Source organism: Ascaphus truei, chromosome 3, assembly GCF_040206685.1.
Source record: "Ascaphus truei isolate aAscTru1 chromosome 3, aAscTru1.hap1, whole genome shotgun sequence".
Lineage (NCBI taxonomy): Eukaryota > Metazoa > Chordata > Amphibia > Anura > Ascaphidae > Ascaphus > Ascaphus truei.
The window spans coordinates 138955524-138976448 of NC_134485.1; the positions used below are offsets into that span (position 1 = coordinate 138955524).

At 42.1% G+C, this 20925-nt stretch overlaps 1 protein-coding gene across 2 annotated transcripts in view; it reads right to left on the bottom strand.

The window, feature by feature from the left end:
* The window catches only part of DOC2B (double C2 domain beta), a 1409852-nt gene that overhangs the window by 920300 nt on the left and 468627 nt on the right, over positions 1-20925 (bottom strand). Inside the window, exon 3 of one of the 2 annotated variants that reach the window (XM_075589563.1) lies at positions 8475-8498. The exons of the other annotated variant lie outside the window; for it this stretch is intronic. Within the exon in view, the coding sequence (XP_075445678.1) occupies positions 8475-8498 (24 nt within the window). The remainder of the gene's footprint in view (positions 1-8474; positions 8499-20925) is intronic. 2 annotated transcript variants of the gene reach the window in all.

Here is a 20925-nt window from a genome sequence, read left to right on the forward strand (position 1 = left end):
GGCGTCCATATAGGAGCTCATACAGGGAGAAGCCTGTGGATGATTGGGGAACTTCTCGTACCGCAAACAATAGGAAAGGGAGAAGTTCATCCCAAGCTCGCTTTTCAGTGTCCACAAACTTCCTAAACATGGTTTTTAAAGTACGGTTAAACCTCTCTACCAATCCATCAGTCTGAGGATGGTAGACTGAGGTCCGGACGGATTTAACTTCCAATAACTTCAGGACATCCTGCATTAACTTTGCCATGAAATTTGTTCCCTGGTCAATTAACATTACTTGGGGAAGTCTTACCCGAGAGAACAGTTCTAACAGCCTGTGAGCAGCCTGTTTAGCAGTGGCTGATCTCAGAGGGAAGGCCTCAGGATATCTGGTGGCATAATCAACGACAACTAGTATGAACTTATGTCCCTTCGTAGAGGGTTCTAAAGGTCCTACCAGATCTACACCAATCCTCTCGAATGGGACTGATACCAAGGGCAGAGGAACCAAAGGAGACGGCTTCTGTCTCTTTTGGCTAGTTAACTGGCATTCCGGATGTCTCACATAGTTTCATAATGTCACCATGTATGCCTGGCCAGTAAAACCGGGACAAGATGCGGTCCGTGGTCTTATCTCTGCCCAAATGACCATCCCATGGAAGAGTATGGGCTAGGGTAAACACTGTTTTAATCAAACCTTTTGGGCCTAACATTTGTCGAATGACCTCTGCGTAACCTTATTCACACGATATAGGATGTCATTCAATAGTTCGAAATGTGGAAACACCCTTACACCTTGTCCATTCACTATGTTATCGTTGATCCGTACCACCTTCTCATATTGTCTAGCCAGAGCTAGGTCTTCCCTCTGCCTCTGATGGAAGTCAGGGAGAGCCTATGGCAAAATTCCCATAGCTGTCTGTTCCCCACCCTGGTCATCTCCTGCATGACTTGCAGTCTGTTGGGCTGACTAACGTTACCAAGAGTCCCAGCCTTTCTTAACCAGTCCTCTTTTTCCGCATGTCTCTGTTTACGAGTCTTCGGGGCGCAGTGTCTATGGGGAAAGATCTCTGGGGAAACATGGAACAAGTCCCCAGGGTTCTCCGGAACCGGGGAAGTAAGCCCTGCAGGAGTAGGGGCCAACAATGTTCCGAAGTGGGGCCAGTCTTGGCCAAGTAGAACAGGAGCAGGTTGCCAGGGAGCACCTCCTACTAGCAGTCTAGCCTCCCAATCATTGATGCGGAGGAGGATGTTCGCCGTCGGGTATTTCTTTGTATCACCATGGATACATTCGATATTCCATGGAGTGTCATAGGATAGTCGGTTGTTGGGAATTAGGCCCTCTAGGATCAGGGTTTTTCCAGATCCCAAGTCCACCAGGGCTGTTACGGTTTTCCCCTCCAGAGATGCCGGGACCAACCACAGATCGTGGTCCCCTCGGAGAGAAACAGTGGCAGTGGTTCTGCCATAGGAACAGTCCATATCATCATCTCCTGAATCAGCAATCTCGGTCGTCAGTGGTGGCTCTTGATGGGATTCGGTGTTTGGACCTCTCCGCTGTGGGACAGGATCCTCTCTTCTGTTTGGTGGTGGAATCCTCTCCACCGGATGGGTACCGGAAGTCCAGGCTCTTGGGGGATACTGTGAGTGGCTTCCTCCCCTTGGTGATCCAATGGTCTCAGGTCCGGGAAGGGCGTCTCTGCGGGAGTCTGTACCAGGTCCCCTCTGAGATGGGAAAGGGTCTTCCGACCAGGATGACTGGACCTCCCAAGCTGGCGGGTTGTGGACCCCTCGATTGTCTGCTCTCCTGCCTCTGGCATCACCGGAAGCAACTGGTGTGTGCACGAACTGATCTCAGCTATCCTGTTGGCTGTCGTCGCCAAGGAAGTTTTCCACCAAGCGGACTGCTGAATCCAGGGAAAATGCAGCATGTCTTTTACCAAGGATCTCTGCCTTGGTATGGTTCTCTGGTTGTATCCACCTGGTACATAAGTCTACTAAGCGGTGGGCTATGACCCGGGGTCTGTCTCTGTTTGGGTATTTGACCGTCCGGAACTGCTTTCGGTATGTCTCTGCAGTGATGCCAAGGAGATCCAGAATAGCAGCCTTTAGTTGCTGATAGTCCATGGCCTCGTCTGCTGGAAGAGCCTGGTAGGCTGCCTGAGCTTCTCCTATGAGGAGTGGAGCCAGAGTCATTACCCAGCTATCAACTGCCCAGCCGTGGGCATTGGCTCAAAAGTGAGGAGGAATGCCTCTGGGTCTTCGGTTAGCTTAATTTAGGCAGCATCACTGGTGGGTTATTTGCAATCTCTTGTCTGACTGGGGCTGGACCTGGAGCCAGCATTTGGAGGAGCTTTTCTGTTTCCTGGGCATGCATCTCATCTCGCTGGGCCTGTTGCTCCAGGAACTGAGAAAACATTGGATGAAGCTTTCAGACTTATATCACCCAGGCATAACTGTTAGTGGATGGCTTCACCCTGTCACACTCTCCAAGTGAGGTTTGCAAGCAGCATTGTAGCCTACTACCCAAGGAAAGTCTGTAGAAAGTGGGTCAGGGTCAGTGGTTGAAATACAGTGGCTTCTCTGGTTCAGGAAATAAGTAAGGGGTGACAGGGTGAACGAACGTGACCAGCCCTATGCCTGGCAGACCTATGTTTAGGTCTGCAGTGCAGCAGTGACCAGGTTAATATTCAGCTGGGAAGCTCTTGTCAATTAGTCTGGTCCCAGCTGCCTCATCAAAGAGCTTTAAAAATGCCAGGCTGCACACACATGCAGTCTGTCTGATCCAGTGAGAGATAATGAATTGCTGAGGGAGAACTATTGCTAAGGTCTTTCTTCACTATACTATTTTGATGAACTGTTTGCTGTACTGTTACGCTGGAATCTAAACAGCCCTTGTTGGGAAAAGGGCCAAGCCCCGCTCAGTACTTATTTTCTGTTTTATATGCTGAAAAGAAGCTGTTTTGTTATTATGTGCTATATTTCAAAGCTCAATAAATAAGCCTTTGCAAGAAACCCACGTGTGGTTGCATGTACCCTGCAACAGGATGGAACTGGACAAATCAGTCAATCCTGGGATGGATGTACAAATAGACCAACCAGATACACTGGGGTCTTACACTCTTGGCAAATCATAGTGGAGGTGTGTCCCAGCTCCATCCCATACAATTTTGCACTATAGGCTTTACAGCTATATGAATCAATAGACACACCTCAGCATTAGACATTAGTCATTAATTTAAGCACGAGTCATAACATTTTGCATCTAGCACAGTGATAATAAATATCACTAAGAGGACAGGGTGTCTTACGTAAGCTACCAAGGCTTAAAAGGATAGTACTGAAACATACAGTAATATACAATAATATACAGTTTATTTTCACAAAAATGCATAAACAAAATCAGATAAAGCTGAGCTTGCCCCCCAAAGAGAAAAATAAATCAACTCACATGTTCCTTGTGACTGTTCCTTGAATCATCCAGTTTAATACAAAGTATTATTTTTCTACAAAAGGAAAAACAGTTCGCTACGTACTGGCATTTACAGTTAGAGCAACATTTCCAAGCCCGTGGACCCTTCTCCAGACGGAGAAAGGTCTTGAAACTAGGAAACATTGCTCTAACTATAAATGCAAATATGTAACCAACAGTTTTTCCTTTGGTAATGTAAGAATACTTTTTACTAGACCGGATGCTTTGTGAAACAATCACAACTCACATGCATGTTGATTTATTTTGACTTTTTTTTCTGAGTGCCCGTTCAGTCTAGAATTTGTTGTTTGTACTAGTACCAAAGCGGTGAGGGTACACCTGAACCTGAACACCATAGTATGATGAATTCTTTGTTGGATTGAAGAAAAAGTGAGTGGGTGCAAGTTCCTATTTTTTTTTTAATATACCAAATCAGATTTTATAGGGGCCTATTCTAGTAGCTTCGAAAAGTAACTCAAAGAACATTTTGAGCACTTTTTGAATGAGTTTGCATATGTAGCTATTCAGAAAGCTTTGATAACATGCCAAACTCGCTCGAGAAGTGCTTCTCCCTGATCAGTAGCGCTCCCGCTCAGACATAAAATGTGGGAGCTGCAAAAATTCTCAAACTCACATTTTTGGAAATATCGAGCAATTCTAGTAGCTCCGAGAATCACATTGCGACTGCTACTCGCAAGCAACTCGCAGGTTCTGATCTCGCCAACTCAGGGGTGGCGAGATGGATTCCACGATATGACTTAGAAGAAAAAAAATATTTTTTATAGCTTTGATAACATGCCAAAAATATATTTTATTTTTAAATATTTATTTAATATATATTTTTACTGCATTGATGTTTTTAATCTTACATCAGCGAATAGATACATTTAACATTAATAAACTTTAATTATGGAACATAGTAATTAACTGTGTTCACAATGTAAAATACAACTTTAATAAATAGGACACACAGTATGTATGGTTTGGGTCAAAAGCCATAATAATCAATAGAGTAAGTTTTATCCATTAATTTCCTACGGCTATCAGGCACCCAGACACTGTGTAAAGAAATTGTACCTCTCTAAGGACATATTCTACACAGTGTTTCCACAACTGTTCGTGCTATGAAAATGGGGTTGGTAGTGTCAGATGAGAGGTCAGGAGTCCCTCTCCTCTGGTGCGGACCCAATAAAATCTTTATTAGTCACTCCCCCCTTTTCTGTTCCACTGTGTCTATATTGTATTCCCGGGACATAAGGATAATGGTACCCACAAATGTTACAAACCTGTATATTGATAGGGCATTCAATCAGTAAAGACTTTAACCAAGTCCTTTTTGTGTGATTTACCTGGATGCATCCAGAATGTCCAGTCAATCATTTTGATAACATCCCAAATACACCACTCATCATCAGATAACAGGAATAATCGACCCAACAATGGGAATTGGGTCTGTTTCCACCCCAAAACATCCGTTGGCCTTTTTTGGGAGACTGCAAGCTTCTCTGAAGTTGACGTGGAGCCCTGTATCTCGTCCAATGACTCTTTAAAAGTTAGCTCACCCACAACTGCTAATCTCTTTTCTCTACCCAAATAAAGCCTCTCTGATTCCTCTGGGGTCATCTCCTTAGAGTCAGGTCAGGTCAACACATGCTCCACCATCAGTGATGTATAGTCCTGTTGGTCCTGGTGTGTGGATGCTCACATCAAGCACATTTGATAACTACAGGGTTGTGTGGCTTCACCTGGACAGCAATCTTATTAGTGATTTGCAGTGCCTGAGCGTTAATCTTGTTATTAGTTCCACCTTGGCCATCCTCCCTCGCGATGTTCATTATGGTACAATACAGTATAACAGCCTGACACCTCTTAACTCCTTTGCTATGCATCCACCTACGACACTAGCATATTTAGCTCCTGCTAGTTTATGCTAATCTTTTTATGACTCCAATTGAGGACTTCCTACTAATTCTGTTACCACAGAACATTTGAAGAGAACTATGAGGTTTTTAAACATTGTAAACTATTATTTAATTTATGAAGAATGCTTATGTTGGCTTATTTGCTAGAAAGGCTGAAGTTAAACCTCATCAAGTTTGTCAAGTACAAAGCTGTTCTTATGATAATGTTATAGATAATATAAAAAATAAACTAAAAGCAGCAATCCTACAGCCTAAAAGTAATTCAACTCTTTAGTGTACACATACAAACCAATTTATATACCAAAAGAAACTTTATTAAGAAGTTTGAAGGAGTCCTTTCAATGTTGTCGCTTCCACCAATACAACATGCTTCTACATTTACTGTATCATGTCAATGTAATTATTATGCTACAAACATACTGTAAAGTACAGATCTATATACATAACTAACTTTGCATTTACATGCTACAAGAAATAAGAAAACCTGCTGAAGCTTCTAGCTAAACAACCAGCTCATTCATATGCCGGTATATATAAAACAAAGACCAAAAAAATCCACAGCACTCACCAGTAGTCACACGATCTTACACACAGTTTGCTGTTGCGCTGCGTTTGTTGATATACCCGTGCGCATGCGCACACATACGAGCTTTCTAATGGTAGACACACAGAATTGTTAGATCGTGTGACTTATTCTTATACTGCCTACTATGTAATGAGGACTTCCTCCCCTTTTATATAAATGCATTTAGGGTATTATGAAGGTAATTACATCTGAACTTTTTGCTGTTGGGAATTGCGTTTTTGTCTATGTATAGACATTCTTTTGTTCCTTATGAGCCACCGTAGGAGTATGAGTAAGGGTTTAGCGCCAAATTTGTTCATTGATAGCACTATATGTATTAGCACTGTGTTTCAGGCTGTGTGAAGAAGCTTGAGAAAAGACCGAGAGGTCCGAAACGTCACTTCTTTTTTCCTGATGTCACCCCTGATGCTTGTGTTGCTTCATTAAATTGTTTTTTTCACATGAATTGGTGAGTGCTGCGGATTTTTCATATCAGGATTCTATCTATTTTTGCTGCTGGATGGTGATCCTGGTTGCACTGCTTGCACTGCGACTGACCAGATAAGTTGTTTTCCTTTTTCTGTTTCCCCCCTAGAGTGCCCTGTGGAATCATGGACGAAATGCGTAGAGTCTCACTACTTACGTCATCATGCCGGAAGCTGCGCTATTGGAGGACACTTGAGACACGATCAGCTGTACCCTTGTTTGCTCATACTGGAACACGCACTGCTACATTGAATTCAGCAGCAGTTCCTGCCTACCGGCTGTTCTACTTCAAGTGCACAGGCATAGTGATTCTTTTAAATGGTCATGCTGGGAAACATCATCCGCCGAACCCCGTGAGGTGTTCCGTTTTGTCATCAGCGGGTCCCGACGCCGACCGGTAAGATATATCTCCCAGCAGTGTTCATATTCAGGCTTCATCTGCTCACTGACTTACAGCATCTAGCTGACAGGCGCGCTATTAGCGCAATCTACTGTTCAGCATATCATCTGGGCTTACTGTCATGAGAGCGTGCCTTTTTCATCTTATATTCTACATCTGCATGGATTGGAGCTCCTATTACTACTGTTCACTTATATAAGGAGGATTTGCCTGGCATACTATATTCTGAGACTTTTACAATGACTGATTTCATCTCAGGTTAACCCCTTAATTGCTGCAGCAAGTTACGTCATTTTAACTTATATATGCATTGTTTTATTGTTGCTACAGGATCATTATTTCTCATATGATCTGTACTCTCTTTGTGTTTTATTAAACTGTATTTACATACATATTATCCACACTACAGGATTGTGCGCTCATTTTTTTCTTGTTAATATATATATACATATAATTTATTTTATGCCTTCAGGTGTATATTAATCCCAGTTTGCATGTTACTAGAAGATAATATACCTTTGAATAATGATGTGAACTTAGTATGCAGGGGAATGAAACAAATCCATGGCAGAGTGGAAGTGGTTAAAATAAATTGGAAGTTATATGAAGACTTGTGGAAAATTATTGCAATGTATGGTTAATCTTTCTATGGTCTAATTATCAATATTTTGGAATGTCCATGTTTTTTTGTTGTTAAACCAATTTCAAAACATCACTTTGCAACACGAGTCTCTTAATGTCTGGGGAAATCTATGTATCAAGCTCCATATATAGCTGTCTTGGTATAACATACAAAATACTTTGCATTGATTTAAAAGGTTATGGATGATACATCAACATGATTAGAGGAGCAGTAATATGAAGCAATAGAATGAACACATATTGTACTGTTTGATAATGTTAGTGTAATAGTTGGACATAGCTATTAGAAAATACGGTCAAAGATAACCAAACAAGAGTCCCCAAATATTGCACTCAAACCTTACATTATCACCAAATATTTAATTCTTAAATCAACCAATTGATACTGTAGAATGAGAAAGATTGTGAAAATAATCACTTGGGCTAGAACTAAACAGTGTTTAGGAGACAGGTCATTATGCAAATCCTCATTTTAAATCAAAACAATAAAAATGTATTAATAATAAACTCACTCAGTGCTATATATTTACAGTGTATAATGTTAAAATCACATGTGGTGAGAAGTGGAACTACAGCTGTAGGATCAGAACGCATCAACTAGCAATCAGTTGTAGCTAAACATGAGTCTCTCTCTCAATTTGCATCTCCAATGTTTGGAATAGGTGAAAGGTAAGTAGCCGACAGTAGAGATGATCCTAATACTAATTTTCATGTGAACTCTCAATAGGGTTTATAGCGCACAGTTGAGATGTATAGACACATCTACCCAAAAGGCAGCACCAGTTGATCAAGATGCCGTCAAATAGATCAAAGCTCCAGACATATAAGTTTATCTCAAAATGGTAACGGCGATGGTTAGAAGCGGTAATCGGATCTCAGTATTGCTTCCAGCAGTGAATAAATGAAAATTCTGATATGATTATTCAACATAAGGATTGTTTCAGAAGACATGTACAGTATGAAGTTATTTGCTTGCTGGATACTATGAAGCAAAGATATGACCCTTACCTTTCTGTAGTAAACTTTTGGCAGCTTCCCTCATCAAAGAGTAGATGGTAGGGGTGAAATGTGAGCAGGTGGATGGGAGATAAACAGAACAGAAAAAAATGGAAGAGAGAAAGCATGAGAGATGAGTTGTGAGGCAATAGAATGATGATTTTATTTCCAAACAACACTATATGCAAAACACAAAACATAACAGCAGATAATCACTACTTTGTCCGAAAACCTTTCCTTTTTGCCTCCATAATGTATGACTGTAAACTGGGTTTCATCTCTGTTTGATTCATTCTATTAAAATCCACTGGATTCCCATGTGCTTATTCCATATTTGATGTCACCAACCATTGTAGACAGACTGTTTTATGGATCAACTGTCCTTGTATTTGTGATCTTTAGTTAAGTCAATTGTTTCCGTTTAGATTTAGTGGAAAATGCTTGCCCTGTTTGTTATTTATATACTTAAATCAATATGGCATTTTAGGTAGCAATTTGGTTCAAGTTGTGTAAATCTATGTAATATGCAAATCTTTTATGCAAATAAAGCAATCAAAAAATGAGGTATTCTTATCTACAGTACACTACAAGCTTCCATTGGACATGGAAGTTTCTTGCCTACCCAATGTTGTTGTGAAAAGTGCATGCAAATACTGCATATTGTAGTTTATTGAATATCTTATCCCCTCATTCTTCCTTACATGGTGGATATATTGAGGCCTTTAAACCTTTTCTACCAGGAAATTTACTGTAAGCCCTCTAAAACAGTACTCTATTAAAACTGTGCTAACATTGAGCTATACAGTGATAACACTATTAACTTCCTCCCTTTAGTAATACCATTGACATAATGCTGGCCCTTTTTATGCCTCTCTCTTCACTAAACACCTACAATTCCTATTTGTTCCACTATTGCTAGTTTCCACATCCTTCCTCTGTTATCTTTTTGTGAAAAACTGAATTCATTCAAAATTCATATTAAAATAAAAGGTATTTTAACCAATAAAAGAAGCCAGTTTAAAAAAAAAAGAAAAAAAAAGTTAACAGTACTTTTAGGATTCACTTAAATGCTGATCATCACACCATCTATAACTATATATGATTTCACATATTTCTAACTATTTTGCATGACTACAGCATCTGAAAAAAATCATTAGATGTGAGTCATAGGGCATTTTTAGAATACCAGGTTTTCTTGGCACTAAAGGTCAATTTATTTATATTTTTATTTTTTATTTACAAAGGGCATCAAATTAAGTTTATCTAAAAAACAGATTACTTTTTGTCCAAAAAAGATCTTTAACTTTAGAAAGGCAGATTTTAATAAACTAAGGACTAATCTACAAGGAATAAATCGGGATGATGTTTTTGCAGGGAAAATTGTAGAAGATAAATGGGCAGTCTTTAAAACATTGTTAGAAAAGCACACTTATCAGTGTGTATCCTTGGGTTATAAGTACACAAGAAACAAATCTAAACAAATTTGGCTAAATAAACAGGTAGGGGAGGAAATTAAAAAGAAGAGGCAGACATTTAGATTCTTAAATTCAGAAGGGACGGAGGCATCATATCAGACTTATAATGAACAAAAGTTGCAAAAGGGCAATCAAATTAGCAAAAGTAGATAATGAAAAAAGATAGAAAGTAGAACAACTCTAGAAAGTTCTTTAAGTACCTTAATAACAAAAATATATATATAGGACCCTTTTCAGTGTGAGATGGGCAGGAAGACTATTTGAGTTAAGGAAAAAGCAGAGGTATTAAACAAATTCTTTGCCTCTGTATTTACCAGGAAAAAATCCATTGCAATAGCAGTGCTGCATGAGGAAGCCACACCCTCTATATTGATTAACAATTGGTTGACTGAGGAAGAGGTTCATTGGCGGCTTGCTATAATTAAAGTAAATAAGACACTTGGCCAAGATGGCATACATCCAAGAGTTCTTAAGGAGTTAAGTTCAGTACTAAACAAACCATTACAATTAATATTTAAGGACTCCATTTGCACAGGTTCAGTACCCCAAGAATGGCATAAAGCAGATTTGGTGCCTATATTTAAAAAGGGAGCTAGATCACACCCAGGGAATTACAGACCTGTAAGCCTGATACCAATAGTCGGGAAGATACTTGAAGATTTAGTACAGAATAATATTGATGCCAAACTAACTTAATTAGTTTATTTGAGGAGGTAAGTAGGAATTTAGACCAAGGTAATGCAGTTGATGTGATCTACTTAGATACGGTTCAATACAAGAGATTAGTGTACTAAATAAAGCAAATTAGGCTTGGTAAAAATATTTGCACCTCAATTGAAAACTGGTTGAAGGATAGACAACAGAGAGTTGTCATAAATGGAACTTTTTTTTGGGGGGGGGGGGGTGGGCTAATGGTGGGAGTGGAGTATCTCAGGGATCGGTACTGGGACCCTTGATTTTTAACTTGTTTATTAATCTCCTTGAGGTTGGCATAGAGAGAAAAGTCTCCATCTTTGCTGATGACACTATGGGCCTCATGCTATAAACAGTGATAAACCCCTTATCACAAGCTTATCACAACAAAATCCTACAGTGACTCAGTAAGCCCTGATAAAATGGCGATAAGAGCAGATTATCTCTGCTTATCGCTAGCTTCTCAAACTTGCTCAATGCTAGTAGCCCCGATCAGCTTAATGGGGCTGATCGCTGCTCTAGAATGGAGATTTCCTCTCCAAATCGCCTCACCACAAAAAGTTGGCAAGAAGCTGAGGAGAAGATGCGAGCCGGCACTTAGAAAATAAAATGCATTTTTCTTGCATAGGATTGATGCCGGGAGACTCCGGAGCTGATATGCCCCGGCATGAATCCCATGCAATAAAAATGCATTTACAGGACATTTCATTACTTTAGCAGCTAACCGCTAAGGCAATGAAGGGGTTAACCACCAGTGCCATGTTTATTGTTGGTAGTGGGGGTGGGTGAAGGTGATATTTGGCCCATGGTGGATGTTTAGTCCTTGCTGGGGTCTTGCGGGTGGATCTAACCCCTTCATAACCTTAGCGGTTAATACCACTAACGTAATGAAGGGGTTAACCGCTCCCGCTACCCACCCGGTAGACCTAAACACACATTCTTGGGGCTAATACCCCCTTCGCCCACCCCCGCTACCCACAATAAACACAAACACACAGAAAAGCCCCACTACCCACCACCTAGGCCTCCAATAAAATTACAATATCTAAAAAAAACAATACACAACTGGTGTTTAACCCCTTATTTGCCTTAGCGAATATCCGCTAAGGTAATGAAGCTGCTTTAATTACATTTTTATTAATAGTGTGCAAGAGCAGGGGGTCTCCTGAGGTGAATCGCTTTGATTTCAGCCTTGGGATCCCCTGATTCCTGAGGTACAGGCCCCGTTATGGGGTACCGTTGTGGCGGGGGAAGGGAGAACCAGGTTTATAATAAAGGTCAAGCCCACTTGGTTACCCCTGACCTGTGTTTTGGGGTCCTAGAGTGTCAGCTCTTGGGCCCAGGCATTGTGTATTCATTACTGTGACTGTGTGCAAAATATGAGACAATTGCCATTTGTGTTTCACCGTTTCCAGAGGTGCTGGGACACCCTGCTTCAGCACAGGGCTGGAAAAGGTAAAAATGGGACACAAGGGTTAATGTATATCCCCACACTCCAGCCAGGTATAAGACGGAGGTTTGTTTGATTAAAATAGGGTTCAGGGGGAAAATCATATAATGTTTGAAGTATGGTAACAATGTTTTTGAATAAGGGAAAAGAGAATGGGGGTTAACCATTCTCCAAGCTTGCTATGTTTGAAGGAAGGTCCTAATGTTCTAATTTTTTGTATGCAAACGATTAGGAGAGATACATGTAGACTGTTATGATTTTATTAATAGTACCATGTGTGTAAATGCATAAACGGTCATGGCCCTTGTGTAGGTTACTGTTATGTGAGGTGGGGGGATTTACAAGACAGGCAGGGGACAGGATACATTAAAAGATTCGCCCTGCTAGGTTATGACCCACCATTCCGAAGGCCTGGCTTTTAAGGGACCCTGGGGAGATGCCCTCCAGGATGTATACAAAAAGTTAGAGCTTCAAAGGGGTTAAACAGCTGGCCAGCAACTGGGGGGATTCTTTGACCAGAAGCAGATATTCTGTCACTGAGCAAAGGGGGTTTGGCCAGGTGGTATTATAAGCTGGTGCAGGCCATGGGCCATGGGGAAGTTGTTCTCTGCTGTAACATCAAGAAGGAGGGGGTGGGGGTGAAGAGGAGTTTTTTCACCATCACAGATTTGAACCCCGCTCAAGATTCATCAGTTCTAAGAGATCCATCTAAGTTTGTCATGTGTCCATCAGTTCCATCTTGTGTGATTCACCTGAGATTCAGTCCCATTGGAGAAGTTCCAGCTCTGAGTAAATCGTCTACATTTCTCAGAGGATAAGTGACCCGAATTCAACAGCAAGGGCTAAAGGAAAGAGACGTAGCCTGGAATATTTTGCTGTGTGTGTGCAATTAGGAAAGATTCGTTTTGTTATCCCAGTTTCCAAAGTAAGTGTGTCTTTTTACTGTATTTTTGTGTAACATAGTTGTGTGCGTTCATTAGGTGAATAAACGCAATTTCTTTTTATCTCTCTGCTTGCTCAATCAATGATCCCGGTAATTAAAAGTCGTAATAAGCTGGGTCCATCGTGACAGCCGGTATCTCCTATGCATGTAAATGTCCCACGTCACGTGTCAGGAACATTTCAATGCATAGGAGATACCGGCACCCCATAACGGGGCCTGTATCTCGGGAAGCAGGGGGTCCCTGGACCTTAAATCAACGCGGTTCTGCTCCTGAGACCCCTGCTCATCTACACTATTAATAAAATTTAAATTTAACAACTTTAATTTCTGTAGAGATTTGCGCAGAGAGAGACGTCTCTCTCTCTGCAGCAGAAACAACTTGCCGGGTGAGCCCTTTTCAGAGGGCCGATCATTTCAACGCCAGATACTCGCCATTTGTTGAAATGTTGCTATCACTGGTATTCTGGGCTTTCTGCATACCGTGATAGCAACGCTGTCAAAAATGTTGATTTAAAAACCCTGGCGATTTTTTCTATCAGACTTTAGTGCATGAGGCCCTAAATTGTGTAAGGTGTATAATCAGACTTGGATACACTGGAAACTTGGGCAGGTAAATGGCAGATGAGGTTTAATACAGATACATGTAAGTTTATGCATTTGGGAAAAAAAAATAAAGAGGCGACTTACAAATTAAATTGGGATAAATTAGGGGAATCCTTGATGAGGATGAATTTAGGAGTGCTTGTAGACAACAGGTTTAGCAATAGTGCCCAAAATTATGCAGTAGCTGCAAAGGCAAACAAGATCTTATCTTGCATTAAACGGGCAATAGATGGAAGGGAAGTAAACATAAGTATGCCCCTTTATAAAAAAATAGTAAGACCACACCTTGAATACAGAGTACAATTTTGGGCACCACTCCTTAGAAAAAAACATTCTAAAATTGGAAAAGGGGCAGAGAAGAGCCACCAGATGAATAAAGAGGATGGATAATCTGATGTATGAGGAGGGGCTAGCTAAATTAGATTTATTTACATTAGAAAAGAGGTGTCTAAGAGGGGATATGATAACTATATACAAATATAACAATTGATAATGAGAAACGGAGTTCTCTGTGTCAGTGTTCAAGCTTCAAATGTCAGCATCTTTGACAATAATAAGAAACACTTGTAGTGGGCAGAAACCATATGAATACAGGTGAGTGCCACTGTGTTGGTGTATATGTATGAACTCAGATATGGGAGTCAATAATCCATGTGTCCTGGATATATACAGAAATAGACCGTATATGAACACTCTACCCTGTCAAAAATCCTGGACTAACTCCCTAGAGTCACACGCATCTGATACACAGTCTCTCCAGCTGAAGGAATATAAATGTACTCACGGCAGGTATGTTCTGAAAACTGTCCAGCTTGATTCATGTGCATCACGCCGAAAGGGATGAATAGGCAGCAGAATCCAGACGAGGAAAAAGCGGAGCACTAAGAAAACAAGTGAGAGGGGGCTACAAACCTGATGTAAATAAAAATATCCTTTATTGATCCAGCGACAGAGGAAAATACATGTGCAGCTCGGACGCGTTTCGCGCAACAGCGCTTTGTCAACGCGAAACGTGGCCGAGCTGAACATGTATTTTCCTCTGATGTCACTGGATCAATAAAGGATATTTTTATTTACATCAGGTTCATAGCCCCCTCTCACTTGATTTCTTAGTGCTCCGCTTTTTCCTCGTCTGGATTCTGCTGCCTATATACAAATATATTCGTGGACAGTACAAGGAGCTTTCAAAAGAATTATTCATCCCAAGGGCAGTTCAAAGGACTTAGGGTCATCCCTTAAGGTTGGAGGAAAGGAGATTTCACAAGCAACAATGGAAAGGGTTTTTTACAGTAAGGGCAGTTAAAATGTGGAATTAATTACCCATGGAGTCTGTGGTGGCTGATACAATAGATTTGTTCAAAAAAAGGTTGGACATCTTTTTAGAAAGGAAAGGTATACAGGTTTATACCAAATACGTAAACATGGGAAGGATGTTGATCCAGGGAGTAATCTGATTGCCAATTCTTGGAGTGAGGAAGGAATTTATTTTCCCCTTATAAGATATCATTAGTTTATATTTCACTGGAGTTTTTGTTTGCCTTCCTCTGGATTAATATACTGTAAGTACGGATATAGGATAAAGTATCTGTTGTCTAAATTAAGCATAGGTTGAATGTGATGGACGTATATCTTTTTTCAACCTCATCTACTATGTATCTATGTACTTATTGTATAATGCTAGAGCCATATTTGGCCTCTAGCGGCCATGAAGTGTTATGATTACCCAGCGATTGGCCATAAGATTTCATTGACTTGAATGAGCGTTTGCACCAATCTCATCTTCAGGACTTATTGAATAAGTCTGTGTCCCTGCATCACCATATTCTGCTATATAGTATTAATTAAACTGTGATTGCAACGATCAGGGCACTATCACACAGAAACTCCCATTTAAGTCAATAGGAGCTTCCATGCAATAGTGCCATGATCTGCACTATCACCGCTTAATAATTAACCCAATTTATCTATTATTTATCCCTATCATTCTGAGCTCATCAGTCTGTTACTATGGCTATGCTACTGTATTTCTTTCGCTCTTCTAAAATGCCCCCTTCTTATTTAACTTTTTTTTCCTGTCTTTTTTAAAGGAGCTATCCAAGCTGGCGAATTCTTTAAAAAAAAAATTTTTTAATATAGAATTGAAGCATGGGGTTAAGTATCTCCGAAAGTAGACGGTCCCCACAGCTGAAATTAATAGGTTTCAGCTCCAGGGACCCTCTACTTTCAGAGATACTTACCTCTGAAGTAGGTGCCGGTAGCTGCTCTGGCTCAGCAAGCAGGGCTTTAAGGTTTGAAGCTCCCACATCCCATCATGTGTTATCTGTATTCTTTTTTTTTTTATATGATTATCATGTGTATTACTGCTGTGAAGCGCTATGTACATTAATGGCGCTATATAAATAAAATAAAAAACACAATCGGAAGGTGGTGCACAGCAGAAAAACGTACCAAACACAACTAAGAGAAAAAAGTTCAATTTAATTTAACAAAACGGACATTGGTGAGTTTCATCCCGGTGGGGACTTTGTCAAAGAGCTATATAAATAAAAACAAAGTATATACATACATACAATATTGAATAAACAGGTCAGATCACCCTCTGGATTACTGCCAACCTTGTACCGGTTGGAAATCCAATCCATATGATTGGTTGTTTCATTACAATATGTTCTGTTATACAGAATGGTGGTTCAATTATTCAAGTCAGTATTGTTGCCCAGTATCACTATTGTGATTGGCTAAACAAGTCCTCTACTTTAGGAAAACGTGCATTAAGAACACTCCTCCTACTTGATCATGAAAGCTTGCATTTCTAAACATCAGGTAGCCAAGAATGGCACAACCTAAATTACAATATAAACAAGCAGTTGTAGAAAGACTCGTCAAGGAAAAGCAGCCACAGGTAGCTGCAGCTTGTCCATTCAGTTCGCTGCTGGGATATGCAATGGCCATTTTCCTCCAGCAAACCCTGGCCACAGAAACATAAGAGGGTATACAGCCTCATACAGTATACACTCTCATATTTGCTCACAAAGACATGCTCCCATATCGATACACATATTCTAAAACTTAAACACGCACACACATATTTATATTTACTGTATATGAAAGAGCAGATTTTGAATAAGGTTGCTTGTGTGGAATTGAAAGAGCAGAGGAAGCATCTATTGCTTTCTCTGGCTTTGTTGAAAAATTAGCCTATAACGACCTCATATTGAATACAAGTCTCTCTTTATGTTGCTCTCACGGCAGGATCTTCTGTTTTGTTCAGATAAACAAACCACTTATCTTCACAGGGACCAGAGGGTGGTGTTTGTAACACTGCATACCTTGTGGTATTGCTGTATGAAAAACCTGCTGCTTTTCCTACAGTATAGAGTGACAAATTCACATGAAAGAAAAAACAACTATACTGTACAAACGTTTCTTATGTGATTATGGCTTGGAATATATTAGCATTCCTCTAATCCAGGGATGTGCAAACTGGGGGGTTCGTGAGATTTTTTTTTGGGGGGGGGCAATGCATCATCAGATGATGTTGCTGGGTCATGTGACGTGACATCACATGACCCTGTGGCATACGCGGTCATGTGACGTCGGGAAGTGGGGGCGCGTGTACTGGGGCTGAGCAGGCAGCGGGGCACAGTGCAGAAAGTTTGTGCAACCCTGCTCTAACCACAGGAGTCTGGAAATCTTTAATTAACACAGGGCTTTTTATATCCAAACAATGGGAGATCATTCTAATTTCTAATTCATAATTAATTGAAGAAAATAGATGATTTTATTTATTTATTTTTATTTTACCAGAAAGTAATACATTGAGAGTTACCTCTCGTTTTCAAGTATGTCCTGGGCATAGAGTTAAGATGACAACTAATATATGTTTACAAATACAGTTACATAATTGAACAGGGTATACATTATATACAAGACATTGCATGCACAGTTAAAGATAATATATATTATAGGCGTATGCAACAGTTACAGATCAGATTAAAATGTGAGACAGCTTTAGTTTTGAAAGAACTTAAACTGGTGGTGGATGTCAGAGTCGTTAGGTTGTTCCAGTTTTGGGAAGAAGGAGGAGCGGCCAGATACTTTGTTGAGCCTTGGGACCATGAACAATCTTTTGGAGTCAGATCTCAGATGATAAGTGCTACATGTGGTAGGGGTGAGGTGCTTGTTCAGATAGATGGGTAGCTTGCCCAGAAAGTATTTGAAGGCAAGACAGGAATGGTGAACTTTGCGCCTAGACTTAAGTGATGACCTTTGAGCATTTCGCAGTGATGTGTGTTGTAGTTGCATTGGAGAACAAAACGGCATATTGAATTGTAGAGGGTATCAAGTTTGCTAAGGTGGGTTTGGGGTGCCGAGCCGTATACTATGTCTCCATGGTCAATAATTAGCATTAGCATCTGCTGTGTGATAAACGTTCTGACCAGCAGACTTAGGGATGATTTGTTCCTGTAAAGTACACCTAGTTTGGCATAGGTTTTGGATGTCAGGGTATCAATGTGCATCCCGAATATTAAGTGGGAGTCAAACCATATGCCCAGGTATTTAAAACTAGTAACAGGAGTTAGGATGGTGTTAGCATTGGTTCTGAGCTGGAGCTCATTAACTGGACGCTTTAAGAATTTAGTCTTGGTCCCAAATACCATTGTTACAGTCTTGTCAGTGTTTAAAAATTTAGAATACTTTGGTATAGAGAGGAGTTAATAGTCGACTCAATGACTGCAAGGTTCCCAGGTCCTGTGGCTGCAAAAAGAAGCCCAAATCATCACCCCTCCACCACCGTGCATGACAGTTGGTATGAGGTGTTTGTTCTGATATGCTGTGTTTCGTTTTCGCCAAACGTGGCGCTATGCATTATGGCAAAACATCTCCACTTTGGTCTTGTCTGTCCAAAGGACATTGTTCCAGAAGTCTTGTAGTTTGTTCAGATGCAACTTTGCAAACCTAAGCCATGCTGCCATGTTCTTTTTAGCGATGTAGCCCTGGTAAGAAATTGGGCTATAGTTCTTTCCTCCTCCCGGTATAAGCCCTGGTAAGGACAGGCTGCCAGGAGTTATCATGGGTTTCCCCCACTTCAAACACTGCTCTGAGTGGTGGAGGTAGGTCACCTGACCCTGTGTCAAGGCAAGAGACATGGGGCGGGGCCTGCTGATATAAAGAGCAGTGCACTTCCTATTTAGTGTGAACCTAGTCTGGCTAATCTGGAGAGTGTGACACAGGCTGGTCCAGTGTGACAGTTAGTTAGTGTTCAGTTGCAGAAGACTCTGTGACTGAGTAGTTAGTTACAGTTGGAGAAGGAAAGGAGCAGCCTCTGAGTAGAGCTGCTAGAATTATAGATAGTGAGGTGGACCAATGCCTCTCACCCTGTTTAGGGGGTGAGGGAAGAGCTAGCCCCAACCTGGGTGCCCATGGCCCAGGGTGGTGGCAGGGGAAGAGATCATCCTGAAGGAGAGCAATCTAGGGGGATCAGACAACTTGTACCTGACTGCTGAGACTGCTGCTGCTGCTGTTGCTGATACTACCGCTGCTGTGAATAAAGACCTGCTGCTTTTAAAGAAAGCTGTGTGTGTGAGACTGGAATCTCTCCTCCCTGTGTGGGAAACTCTCTAGAAGGATTCCACCCCGCATTCCTGGGGCTTACTAGAGATGGAGGCGCTGCCCCACTAGAAAAGAACGAAGGCATCCACCCCAGAAACCTGTTCCTGCTATCCCCCATACCATCGCGGCAGACTCAGGCCCTCCTGTTGCCAGCAGGTATGCACCACACTAAGACATGTAGCCAGCCAGCCAACAAGAGATGTCCCGGCGGAGAGCGCGACCGCAGTGGATTTACCGGAGCGGGCCCGTTTCGTACCACTACCCACTGGCGGTGCCACAAAGACTCGAGGTGAGTGGAGGAGCCATTGCAGTCTTCGTGGGTGAAGGCAGTCTATCCTCGGTGGCGATGTGCCGGCCGGCGAACCACCCCAGCTGTAAGAAAGAAGCAGTTCCACTTACCTCGGAGATGGAGCAGACAAGTCCGGAGACCTCCCGATGGCGAGCACTGGTGCAGCCTGAGCCGCATAGAAGTCCCACGGCCATGGCGACACCCAGTGCGGCGGAGATGGGATCCGAGACGGCTCCGGAGGAACCAACGAGCATTGGCCGACAGCGGAGCGGTAAGGAGACACCACCAGCCCCTTACTCCCGCCAGGCGAAGATGGATCCTGAGGAGAGAGAAGGGCTTGAGGCCTACCTGCCCGTCCACGATCCTGATGGTCCACCACCGCCCCTTCCGGTCCTCGATGCACTTCCGGTGCGAGACCACGGAGCGGATGAGATTCCTCGGCAACCAGCGATGACATCACTTCCGTGCTGAGAGCGGGATTGGAGGCAGAATAAGAGAAGTTCAAGGGTCAAGTGGCCAAGAGAGGAGCCCGAAGTGTGGCAGAAAGGGCAAATAAGAAGATGCCTACCGGTCGTGGCATTGCCCGACTCAGATACACTTTGCAGGACATTGCTGATCCCATGGTCACCACCCCTAGCGCCATTGCCCCGGCCACTGCCCCTGCCCCGTCACATGTCATGCCACCGGGTCCTAGTGGGAGTAAGCTGGACAAGACGCCCAAATATTCCACTGATTGGAGGGATTGGGAATTGAGTGATGAAGGGTCTGATGGGGAGATACCGTTATCCAGTGTCATACGTGTACCTAACGCCACTGTGTTCAATCCTGTGCCTAGAGGTAGGGCCTGAGGGCCTCAAAGCACTGCAGAAGTGGGCCCCGTGAGCCCAGTGATCCATAAAATGAACCCCACAACCCCATGAACCCCACAGGAATGTCACCCGAGGTAGACGCAAAGGCTCGCACTCTACCAAGGCCGAGACGTCAGATGTGTCCTCCAGAACAGAGTCTGAGGCAGGTATGAGTGTAGCATCATCATACGAGCACCAAGATACACTGGCGACACACTTTATTCGAGCTCGGCTAGTCCCACGAATTCGGGTATACCCGGGTGTATTGAGGTTTGTGACTGTTTTCTGCCCGAGTGCATTGAGTTATTTTCCGGCAGGGATTGAAGCATTTTATTCCCGCTGGCTGCAATACTGCACAGTACATATATATATACTGCATTACAATTCATGAATTTATGCCATCTGGTAGACACGCGAAGCATTGCACCTATTAAATCCTAATCATTATCATTTAACAGATCAGCCGCCCATCAGCCAGGCATGAACCCAGGCTGGGAAGGCAAATGCAACGGGGCTTGTCAGAGGTGAGGAGCGGCGCATTCCAGGTAT